The sequence below is a fragment of the Rhipicephalus microplus genome, chromosome 5, assembly GCF_043290135.1.
Source record: "Rhipicephalus microplus isolate Deutch F79 chromosome 5, USDA_Rmic, whole genome shotgun sequence".
Classification (NCBI taxonomy): Eukaryota; Metazoa; Arthropoda; class Arachnida; order Ixodida; family Ixodidae; genus Rhipicephalus; species Rhipicephalus microplus.
In genome coordinates this window covers 61,246,860-61,259,808 of record NC_134704.1, presented here as the reverse complement: position 1 = coordinate 61,259,808, position 12,949 = coordinate 61,246,860, and the positions used below count along the sequence as shown (strand labels likewise).

General features: G+C 49.8%; 1 protein-coding gene across 2 annotated transcripts in view; it reads left to right on the top strand.

The window, feature by feature from the left end:
• LOC119173837 (uncharacterized) overlaps positions 1 to 4,403 on the top strand; it is a 148,111-nt gene extending 143,708 nt beyond the window's left edge. For both annotated transcript variants that reach the window (XM_075894331.1, XM_075894330.1), the window contains 2 exons: positions 1,836 to 2,103; positions 3,898 to 4,403. In XM_075894331.1, coding sequence (XP_075750446.1) covers positions 1,836 to 2,103; positions 3,898 to 4,210 — 581 coding nt within the window. In that variant the 3' untranslated portion in view covers positions 4,211 to 4,403. The remainder of the gene's footprint in view (positions 1 to 1,835; positions 2,104 to 3,897) is intronic.
• Positions 4,404 to 12,949: the final 8,546 nt, after the last annotated feature.

Sequence of the window (12,949 nt, the reverse complement as noted above, 5' to 3'; positions counted from 1 at the left end):
TCGAACATTCGACAGCTGACGCACGCGCATGCGCCGTCGCGCCGTCGCCCACTCTTCCACCATCTGTGCATCCCTTCCTCCTCTACACACCGCGCGCGCTTCACTCCTCCACCATCTGTGCACCCTTCCTCCCCTACACACCGCGTTCGACATCTACAATTCTCCTGATTCTCCAGTGGACGCGCATGTGGCGTCGCGCTTCGAGAACATTCAACAGCTGACAGTGCATGCGCCGTCGTGCTGTATATATACTCAAGGTCGGCGCTCGCTCGCTCAGTTGCCGCTCGTCGGTTGATTTGTACGGCGCGTCGACGTCCAAGGTCGCGGTGAGATGAATTCCAACGAATCCACAAACACAATGATCGACGTCCCTTCGACCAGCGCCGCCCTTTCGCATACGTGTGTACGTGTTCACTCATTTAACACCCCCTCCTACAACCACGTTAACCAACTTAGCCATCGACCCAAGTAAGTCGCAATTTAACACCCCATTTCACAACCACGTTAACCAATTTAGCCATCGACCCAAGTAAGTCGCACTTTAACACCCCGTTAACCAATTATATGGTCCGCATCCTCCTCAGTGTTCCCCCGAGGGAAGCTGCGGGCAATTTTTTTTCTCCCGTCATGCCGCGCATGTCTTTATCGGCTGTGACTACTGGCTAGCGAATCGTTTTGGCTTATATAGGATGGCCATATATTCCGTGTTATATAATTTCTATGCGTAAATATTTATTTAGCGAACTGACTTCCCGCATGTCTTCTAAGACGAATAACTTCACTTTTCTATCACTCTACATGTATACGATGCTCAACATCTTCAGCCAGTTCTTTTTTTCTGTATTACTGACAAAATACATCATGAACAAATGACACTACTATTTCCTGTCTAGCACCACCAGGGATCGAATGGCATTCATTGTTCCAAATGACATTTGAACCTAATGGCATTCACACCTCCAGTGCGACAGGAGTATTAGGATACGCCGTTGGGGATGGCTCCAGAAATTTCGACCATATGTGTTCAACTTACGCTGACACCTTTCAGTACAAGGACATGTCTAGCATTACATCATCATCATTATCATAAGCCTTGCTGCGCCCACTGCAGGACAAAGGCATTCTCCCATGTTCCGCCAGTCAACTCGGTCCTGTGCTTGCTGCTGCCACTGTATACACCCTCAGACTTCCTAATCTGATCTGCCCACCTAACTTTGTCTCCCCTTCAACAGCTCTCCTTCTCTTGGAATCCAGTCTGTGGTCCTTAATAACCGGCGGTTATCTTGTCTTCGCGCTGCGTACCCTGCCCATGACCATTTCTTCTTGATTTGGGCTATGATGTTTTCAACACACGTTTGTTCCCTAATACACTCTGCTCTCTTCTTGTCCCTTAGCGTTACACCTATCATTTTTCTTTCCATCGCTTGCTGCGTCGTCTTAAACTTAAGTTGAACCCTCTTTGTAATCCTCCAGGTTTCTGTTCTGTAGGCAAGTACCAGTAAGATGCAGCTGTTATATACCTTCCTCTTGAGTGGCAGCGGCAATATACCATTAATGATTTGAGGATGCTTCAAGAATATGCTCCACCCCATTCTTATTCTTTTAGCTATTTCAATCTCGTGGTTCGACTACGCAGTCTACGCATGACCTAAGTATACCTGTCGTAAGTACCTGTCTTATACTGAGGTGCGCTTTAAAGTAGGTGGTTGGCATTTCTGGAGCCCTACACTAAGGTGTCCCTAATAATCAATCATGGCTTTGGGGCGTTACATTGAATACTTACCTCAGCAAAAGATGCTCGTATGATTCATTTGTGCTCGTCTCTCCTAACCAAGAGGACGGCCCGAAGCCGCAGCTGCACTCGGTGCTCAAACCTTCGCCTCCTCCCGAGGCTCTGCCGCCGTCTCGTACGCGGGGAGTTGACACCGCCGCCGGCGCAGTGCGGGGCGCTGTGGGCGCAGCGTCGACTGTGGCGTCGACCGCCGTCAGCGCCGCGGCGACCACGGTGGGATTCTTCACGAAGCGCCCGATGATCGGCGAAAAGAGCGAAGACCAGAAGCCGGCGTCGGAGGAGTCGTCAAAAGCCACGGCGGGCCATCACAGGTGCGGTATTTTGGCATTTTGTCAGAATATATACACGGGGTGGCCCAGCTAACTCTGCACAGACTGAAAATACACCGACGGGCTTTACGACAGCGTGAGCGAAGCTTATGTTGCTGACTCCAGGAAGCAGTCAGCAGCTATGAATCGTGGAGCCGTTTAAGCTTGGGGTGATTAAGTATGTCGACCGCACAAAACTCGATGATTATGCACCACGGAAAGCGGGTGGGGTCCAAGTAACTTCTATATAGCTTAGCATATTCATGCGTATAGTTAAGGTATAGCAAGGAAATGGGAAAGGGAAGCAAGACTGTGGTGAGTGGTTATGTGAGGGTGATGAGAAAGCAAAAGAAGGGCCAATTGCATAACATTGCCTTGTATAGTATATATAGTTAATGCGTCACAGCGCGTGCTGTGCTGCATTAACTAGAACACTAAATAGCTCCACTGTTTCCGCAGTGTTCGCACTATACAAGCACTTAGCTTCCCCAGCATTGCTGCTTGAAGAGACCGAGAGCTGTTTTCAATGGTGACTATTTTTCTTAGCATGAAGGAAGTCTCACCCGTAAGTGAATCAGATTCCGGAATGATAAAGTGAAAAATGGCGCGAGACACTTGTATTCAGAGCTTTTCCTATCTACAGCGAATATGAAAGTCGTATGCTCACATGGCGCAAACAGTGAGCGTGCGGAGGGTTCGCGTTCGAGTGTGGTGTTCTATTGCGCATGCGCCATGGCTCGACTTGTTTCACTGGCGGCCACGACGGCAGCGCCGCTTTCCACCGTGGTACGCCTTCTACATCGTATAGGCAGCGCATAATTGAGCGTGACTTGATAATAATATACATACTCTAATTTTGAGGACTCGCACGCACGATGGCATCACACTACGTAACCAAGTTCAGTAAAGTGATGGACTCTATCTATATTCCATAGTCAGTCTTCAAGGATCTTCTGCTATAGGCTGCGTAACAAGACGGTTTTTGATAACTTTGAAGTTATCCCATATGCCTATAGTGTCCTACATGTAGGACGGTGAAACTTTTCAGTGTAACTCGAATTTTTTTTGTGTGTGTTTAAGGTGTGTTTATGATGCCCTGTGCTCGTCACATGCAATTCTAGCTGATCGCTGGGCTACAAATAACCACGTGCTTGCAGTCACGAAATGGCTATTTCTCGTGCGTGTAACTGAGCGTCGTACCACGAAAAACAAAATATAAGTAATATAGTGCCAAATTGTTCTCGATGCTGCTGATATATTTGTCAATTGTTCGTCACTTATTGGGTGTGCAGTAATTTACGTATGACAGTGATTGGTGCTAATGTTTTTTTTTTGTTCATGGTGTGTCCAACATTGGTGTCCTACATATAGGACAGCTCCAAAACCACTATTTAAATGAGTAAAAAAAGCCTTATTCTGTTTTCTGAAGTCGTTGAAGCAATCATTTTGGGGAATAAATTAGTTTTGTTAATTTTCCTAAGTTTAGGCATATAAGGGTTAACGCAGCAAGATGAAGTTGAATCACCACTGGTTCTCCACTCGGGGAGCCCATTCAAATGTTGCCACTACGTTTAAAGCCATCTTAAAGAAAATACAAAACAAAGCGAACAACAACAACAACAACAACAACAACAACAACAACTTGTAGTTGCATGACGCGCGCACCTCCGTATAGTTCCTGTGTACGATTACATTCACCACCCCTAGCTGTAGGGGATATGATCTTCACTTCGCACTACTGTACTCCTATGTTCCTTTATACCGTTCATACCACAACGGCCCTTGTTTGCCCCGCAGCCATCACTCTTTGAGCGACTCGGACCACCCCGGCGCCAGGTCGCCGACGACGGACCGGGAGAAGCGCAAGTGGGAAATTCTGCGCGCCGTCGGCAACCCCATGATGCAGACCGTGTGCTTCGTGCTCACCCTGCTCACCGGGCTCCTCATGATCGCCCTGCTGGCCTACGTCCTGCTGCGCGTCGAGGACAAGCGCAAGGCCACGGCCGCGCACCTCCACGGGCCGACGGTGACCGCCGACCGCGAAGACACGACCCAGTGGTTTCCCCTGCCACCCGCCCCGCCGGACTATCCGAATGGGACTGGCGCGTAGTGTATAGTGGAAACGCGCATATTTGAGAATGAATGCGAGCGTTGCCTGAGCGCTTCGCAAGCTCGTCGCCGCCTCTGCGGGACGAAAAAAGGAGTAGTTAAGTTAAGAGAAAAAAAGAGCAGTTATGTAACTTATTTGACATAGTTTACTTTTACGTCGTTTGAATTTCACCGAAATAAAGAATTGTCGAGGACACTGTATCATTCATAGCACAAACAGTCAGAAGAACTGCGCCCAACCATGTTTACGAGTTAACGAACCTGCTTATAATAGGGTAGCAGGTGCGGGAGACATCTTGAGATAACTAGGCGCAACGATCGTGATGTTAAATTAACAGATATACTAATATACTAGGTATACCAGGCGTTGCCATCTAACGCTTGATTCGGCGCACGCGAAATTAACAAGTTTAGTGACGTTTCCGCCAATGCCCTCGGCACAGATGGGCTCGCTTTTAAATTTGCGATGTCTGTTCGCCATTATCTAAGTACGAATCTTAATCGCAAAATCTATACTTCTCGGAAATCATTTTGTCAGCGAAACAAGCAAGGCGGAAAAAATATCAACATATGCCAAAATGAGCTTGAAGATGATGTTTAATACGTTTTCTCATCTTTTTTTTTACGCGAACTTCTCGTTCATAAAAATGATACAGATTTGCTATAATATTAATTTGACAGAAACCGTAGAACAACGATTATTTGATTGGCTCTCTTGTTGTGCTTACACAACACGTACGGGGTTTGTCCGAAGCTGCAAGGTTTGTGCGAACCATATAGAAGCAATTCTGCAGCATTTCGACGAAGACTGCGCGTTCCACGCCCTCCAGTGTCGACGTTGCGAGCAAAGAGTATTACGCGCCGGCATTGCAGAGCACCATGTTGCTGGGTGCTCCCTGGATGCTGATACTGCTAGCGGTGCTCAGCAGAACTTGCAAGGCAGTTCATCTACCAGTTGTTACGAGAATGCAACATTGAGAAAGTTGTCTTCCTATGAGAGTTAAGCGTCCGGACTCTCCGCAAATTCGGAACACGCGCTTTTCGATAATATTGTCACGGGCTAAGTAGATGCCTTAGGATGACGACAACGAAGTGCTGTGGGAACGTGCTCGGACTGCAGCAGCGTTGTACGCATTTGCTCACCAGTACATTCATTGTGTATACTTTATTCCCCGCAACATCATTGGTGGAGGTGCTGGGTGCAACTCGCTATGCAGACCCACGAGCTGGATCTTCGCAGCGGACGCCACATTGCAGCTACCACGATGACTGACCAGGCTACTCAATGTCAACAAGATCCGTCAGCCCCGCAACCGATCGTTGTTGCGCAACCTCGTGACCCAGGCCCATTCAACGGCACAAATGGCAAAGACGTCGATGACTGGCTGGTTCTATATGAGCGTGTAAGCAGCAGCAACCATTGGGATCCGACGCTTATGTTGGCGAACATCATCTTCTACTTGCATGGCACGGCAAAACTCTGGTACGAGACACATTAAGAAGAGTTGACCAGCTGGGACATCTGTAAGCAGAAATTGCGCTATCTATTTGGGAAAACCATCGGACGTCAAGTGGCCGCAAAGAAAGAGCTTGCGACTCGTGCCCAGACATCCACAGAGCCGTACATCGCGTAAATCCAGGACGTGTTGGCTTTGTGCCGCAAGGTCGACAAGGACATGCTCGACGAGGACAAAGTTGGACACATCCTGAAAGGAATTGCCGATGACGCCTTCAATTTTCTGCTACGCAAGGACTGCTCGGTGGTGGAGTCGGTCATCGAAGCATGTCGTCGCTTCGAACAGGCGAAAAGTAGGCGCATAGTTCACCGATTTGACCGCCTTCCCAACACGACGGCTACGTCCTCTTGCGAAGATTTGCCCACACTACATCAACCGCCAGCGCCGGAAAACGTCACCAGAATAATTCGTCGGGAACTCGAGGCTATGGCACCCGCTATGTTTAGCGTCAGCGCGCCAGGACACAACCTCGATGCTGTTTCAATGATACAGGCCGTGGTTCACCAAGAGATCGCGAATATGGGCATTTTGCCACCTCATCAAAATGCCCCTGCTACTTCCAGCTCGGCTTCAGTCGTTTAGGCTGCCACTCCGAACCGCACGTTCTCGCCAAGACAAAACCCAGCTGAATGGCGCACTCATGATGATCGGCCCATATGTTTCACGTGCCATTGGATAGGACACATCGCTCGCCATTGCCGCAGCCGTTGGACCTTATCACCTCGACCGAGCTTCTATGATTGGGGACCTCGCTCCGAACGTGCACCTTATGTCCCGTCCTACCGTGCTGAGACAGGTGCAGAGCATAATCCAGAACGTCGGACCAGCCGCTAACCATCGCCCGTGCGTCGTCAGTCCCGCTCGCCCCAACCCCGCCGTTCTCGGTCTCCCTACGACCGTCGCTAGGAAAACTAGCTGGTGCAACCCCCGGAGTTGACGCTGCATACACGACTCGGACATCAAATCCTCTGATTACTCCCGACCAGCGGTGCAACCTTATTACAATTCTCGTTGATGGTTTACCTGTAACTGCTCTTATTGATACCGGTGCGCAAATGTCTGTGATGAGCTCAGACCTCCGCCGCCGCCTCCATAAAGTTCTCACGCCTGCGATTGCACCTACCGTTCGTACAGCGGATGGGAGTACTCCTGCTGTCCTTGGAATGTGCACTGCGCGAATAACGATTTCTGAGCATCAAACTTCAGTTCTGTTTGCTGTACTGGAAAATTGCCCTCATGACCTCATCGTTGGACTCGACTTTCTGACTTCACACGCTGCGCTCATTGACTGTTCCAAAGGTCTTTTTCGGCTCGAACTACCATCCTTCTCAGAGACCGTCTCTACCAGCCCACCTCGTCTACGCTCTGTTGATTTCCTCAGACTTCCGCCGCAAGCCGCAGTCCAAGTCCAACTCTCACCATATCCTCCAGTACCCGATGGTGATTATGTTGCTGCCCCAATTTCTGACGTGGCCATGTGTCACAAAACGAGCGCTCAAAAAAGGGCGCGCCGCCAAATTCTCGCGACGAAACGCCGGAGTGACGCCGCGAGGTCAACGATAAAAAGAAAAGAAAACAAGCATCCAAAGACTCCCCGGGCACGCGTCCCTCTCCCCTCGGAAGCGTAGGTTCGCCGACGAACCTCCTCACCCCACATCGGTGGCCGACCAAGCCCTCGAAATTTCTCGATGGAAAGGGGCGTGGTGATGCCGGGTCGAGTCATCCATCGCGGACGGCCCCCGTATCGTCTTGCCCTTTCCCCCAGCCTTCGCTGCGTATCGCGCCGATGAAATGATGAGAACTTTCTGGAATCTCTCGCGGAAGGTATTTAATCGAGCAGCCGAGATGGGAGATCAGGAGAAGAAGGAAGTTAACGCCCGTGTGCGTAGGGTATCCCGCCGCGTCTGTCGGTGAAGGTTTTGTCCATAGTGACAAAGCAGGAGAAGAAGAGGATTTCCACCTGAGGGGTGACGACTCGAGCTACAGGCAAGAGTGTGTGTCTAACGCTATCGAGCGAAGACGCGTGGCAACTGCTGCGAGTGTTAAGCCGACGTGTTTCCGGCGAAGAAGTTTGAAGCTTGGAGAGTGGCCAATTGAAGACGCGAGGTTTCCTGAAAGAGAAACTTCGGCGAGGTTTCCTGGAAGAGAAACTTCGGCGAGGTTTCCTGGAAGAGAAACTTCGGGGGCAGCGGAACGTTAACAACACTGGACATTGAGTGAGTGATTCTCGGAAGAGTCACATCCAGACTTATGTTCCAAGAACTTTGGACTGAATAGGTTTTTCTATCTCATTAGTCTTTAAGTGTCTTGCTTGTTCAATGCATGCGACTGCATTGTAGTGCGTATTGTTGTCTGTGTCCGTTGTTTCGAGTGTGGCTGATTGTACTGTGTAGTATGTTGTTTGATTGGTGACATATTGTATGCAACTATTGTGGAGTGTGCATACTTGTGTGTTGCTTTGATCTGCCATTATTGAGAATATAATTTCGTTTGTTTATCAACTCTCGGCTCTGACTTGTTCTTTGGGCCACAGCCGGCGTCCGCTGGCGCGCCAAAAAGGACCACTTCTAAATTGTCCACGCTTTCGTGGTGCGGTTCGGGGGGGGCCTTAGAATTCCGGCCCTTAGAATTAGCCCGGCGATCGCCTCCCTAATTATCGGGACTTGTGACACCATGACACGTAGTGTTGCATTCCCCAACACGGTGGTTACCGTTAAGGACAACCGAACTTCATTTCCCGTCCTCAATTTTGGCTTTTCGGCGCAAGTTATTCCTCGCGGCATGTCACTTGCGCATCTGACACCACTGGTCGACCACACAGTTTCCGCCCTAACCACTGATCCGCCACCCGATTTTTCATCAACGTCGCTCTCGTCACGTTCCGGTTCCGACCTTTTCAAGCCAATGCTATCTGACAAGCTCACCTCTGAACAAGTCTCTGCTCTCTGCCGTGTGCTTGCTTCTTATTGGGAGATCTTTGACTTCGGTGACCGTAATTTGGGCCAGACATCCGTGGTAGCCCATCGCATCGACACCGGTGACGCTCGGCCCATTCGCCGATGGCCCTACCGTGTGTCAGCCCCGTAGCGTGCTATTATACAGCGAGAAGTCGATAAAATGCTTCATAAGGTCATAATCAAACCCTCATCTAGTCCCTGGTCCTCACCCGTTGTACTTGTTAAAAAAAGGACAATAGCTTGAGATTCTGTGTTGATTACCGCCATCTCAACCATATTACCAAGAAAGATGTATATCCCCTACCACGCATAGATGATGCACTCGATTGCTTACACGGTGCCAAATATTTCTCTTCAATAGACCTTCGCTCAGGCTACTGGCAGAGCAGGCAACGTCTGGGCAATTGCGAAATTCCGACCGTACCTCTATGGCCGACCATTCTCAGTTATTACGGACCACCATGCGCTTTGCTGGCTCTCCTCACTCAAGGACCCTACGGGACGCCTTGGTCGCTGGGTGCTGCGCTTACAAGAGTACACTTTTTCTGTATCCTATAAATCCGGACAACTTCACAAGGATGCCGACTGCTTGATTGTCCCGTTACCCAGTCGATCCCCCTGACATGATGGAAGATGGACAAGAGGTCCTCGTTCTTTCAATTACTGACTTCACCGACATAGCTGCTGAACAATGCCGCGACCCCTCTTGGCGTGCTATTATCAATGGTCTGCACTCCCCCCACCCTGACCACTCCTTACAAGTGTTCGTTCTTCACAACGACATCTTGCACCGCTACAACGCCCGCCCAGATGGTGCTGAGCTTTTACTCGTTGTTCCTGCGCATCTTCGCTCAGACGTTTTGTCCCAGCTCCATGATGCCCCCTCCGCTGGACACCTAGGGGTGTCACGCACGTATGACCGCGTTCACCGCTGATTCTTTTGGCCTGGCCTCTACCGTTCTGTGCGACAGTACGTTGTGGCATGCGACCTCTGCCAGCGCCGCAAGACACCTGCTCTGGGACCTGCTGGTACCCTCCAGCCCATTGAAGTAACAGATGAGCCATTTTTCCGAGTCGGCCTCGATCTTCTAGGACCTTTTCCCGTGTCGGTCACCGGTAATAAGTGGATTGCTATTGCTACCGACTACGCAACGCGCTATGCCGTTACACGCGCCCTCCCCACCAGCTGCGCTACTGATGTAGCCGATTTCCTTCTTCATGACATCATTCTGCGTCATGGTGCTCCTCGTCAGTTGATCACCATTCGCGGCCGCTGTTTTCTATCTAAAGTAGTCGACGAGCTCCTGCGATCCTGCTCTACCCACCACAAGTTCACTACAGTGTACCACCCACAAACCAACAGCCTCACGGAATGCCTCAACCGTACCCTGACGAATATGTTAGCGATGTACGTCTCCAAGGATCACAAAGATTGGGACATCCACTTACCTTTCGTTACCTTCGCATACAACAGTTCACGTCACGATACAGCTGGATTTTCACCTTTTTACCTACTGTTTGGTTATGACCCGCCTTTGCTCATGGACACCATGCTCCAATCTGACGCCCCCTCATCGACTGCTTATGCTCGTGATGCCCTGGCCCGAGCTGACATCGCCTGCCAAGTCGCCCGGGATCGGTTATGTGCCTCGCAGCTTAACCAAAGAAGTGCTTACGATCGCCGGCACCGCGACGTACAATACTCTCCTGGGTCGCTCGTCTTGCTGTGGTTACCATCGCGTCGTGTTGGTCTCTGCGAAAAACTGATGTCCCGTTACGTTGGCCCCTTCCGCGTCATACGCAAGGTCACCAGAGTGACCTACGAGATAGCTCCACTCCATACCACGTCAGTACCAGCTTCAGTCCCGACTGATATAGTGCACGTCTCACGGCTTAGAGCATACTACTCACGCCCCGAGAATTGATCGCACCGGGACGGTGCTTCTGCCGCCGGCGGGTAATGTCGCGGGCTAAGTAGATGCCTGAGGATGACGACGACGTAGTGCTGAGGGGAACGTGCTCGGAGTGCAGCAGCGTTGTACGCATTTGCTCGCCAGTATATTCATTGTGTATACTTTATTCTCCATAACATCATCACCCGTGCACTCAGTGCACTTGAAAGTAGTTGTCTGAGTGGAATCAAAATCATAAAGTCGGATATCATCTCGATAACTCGACAAATGAAAGCTGGCCTGGAAGAAGTGAAGATGCTTGTCAGAGACCCCTTAAATGATCAGCAGTCATCACTTCAGAGCCAAATGAATGAACTCGTTGAACATTCAAGGCTGGAATCAAAAGCATAGAGTCGGATATCATCTCGATAACTCGACAAATGAAAGCTGGCCTAGAAGAAGTGAAGATGCTTGTCAGAGACCCCTTCAATGATCAGCAGTCATCACTTCAGAGCCAAACGAATGAACTCGTTGAACATTCAAGGCTGGAATCAAAAGCATAGAGTCGGATATCATCTCGATAACTCGACAAATGAAAGCTGGCCTGGAAGAAGTGAAGATGCTTATCAGAGACCCCTTAAGTGATCAGCTGTCATCACTTCAGAGCCAAATGAATGAACTCGTTGAACATTCAAGGCATCATGACACCTGCAACATGCAGGAAGTGGTACACGAAATTAGCGACACCCAAAGTGAATGCGTGCGCGCGATATGCGCACGCATTCATTTTTGAAGATGTGCGTGCGCAGTCGCAGCTAATGGGCCGCATGCTTAATGACGTGGGAACTAAATTCAAAGAAAGTCGCACAGCCCAAGTACACGAGCTTATACACGCGCTAAAGGGAACACTACGCGAAATGAAAAAAAGAAGTCAGTAAAGTAGAGGCTCATATATGTAAGCAGCTCACTGAGCATGAGCTGTCTCGGCAAAAAGAACTCTATTTATCTGAGCAGAATGATGAATCCACAGAAACAGTCAGGCCCTCTACCACTTCTGCTTTGGGAAAAGAAGAGTTACCATTGAAGATGCAAGAAGGGTTAGTCCCGCTGAAGCTGGAAATGTTAAGGCGACTACACTGGCGACTGGCGACTACCAGCGGTCACACTGGGCACACTGGCGACTACCAGCGGTCACACGGCCATTTGCGACTGGTCGCAAACAGTCGCGAACGGTCGCAAACGGTCGCAAAGCGACTGCTTTGACTAGTCGCTTCCTGGGCGATTTTTCAGTCGCGCGGCTAAAACCAATCAACAATGCTCCATTTTTTTTCTTTGTCTTTTTTTTATTGCGCTGGTTTTCTGCCGCCAGATACAAACGAGCGCGTTCCTCTGGTTCTGTGGCACCATGGCGGGGCGCAGCAGCTCGAGCAAAGCGTCGAATTTACGTGGCGGCATTCGCAAGAAGCTGAACACCGCCAAAGTAAATAGAAAATAAATTGTGCACTATCTTTCCCCCGTATTCAGGATTGTTTTTTGTCTTGAACTTGACTTGTCGCCGCCTTCAATGCAGCGCGTTTGGAACGCGTTTGTGATTCCTGCCTTGGCAACGAGTTAAGAAACCAGGTTCGAGACGCGTTTGTGCTGCATTGGAGGCTGTGGCAAGTCAAGATAAATTCAAGATCGTTTCTGAATATGTACGACTCTCGAAATACTCCTCGTCGTCTCAGCGCATGGCGCAGCTCGAGGGTTAGGCAGCTTGCATGGCGGGCCAACTCTCGTGATCGAAGGGATGGTCACACCCACCACCGGCTTTTTTTAAAGACGGTAGTTTTTCTTGGGGACCTTCGACGGAAAAATTTTGGTGTGGATGTCTGTCTGTACATTTGTCTGCCCTAATGATACCTGAAACGGCACCAAACGGCTAACCCTATACGCAGCGCCCACCAATATTGCTCAAGGTTTAGCGTTCATAGCTGTGCGATTGTCAATTAAAAAGTAACAAATGGCACGTGCAATCATACCGGTGTCACGTGGGCACTTTTGATTGCAATCAGCTAGGGCGTCTGCGCCAAACTCGATCCGGCGCAGCAGCGACAGACATGTCGATCACGATCAGAAGTATTCGAGTGACACCAGTATTAGTCACCACTAACTGCCCAATCTAATCAGATCAAGTACGGTGCAGCCGTCATCTAACTGCGATATAAAAGGGTACGGCATAGGAAACAAGAACCCGTGTGACAGCGGTGTTGTCAGTACAGTGCGTCAGACCCTAAATCTCATCCGGAAGTATGTCTGCACAAACATGATCGCGCCTACACGGGAGTAATTCAACGCTACGACTCGCAATGTCTATACAAAATGGAGGAAGCGA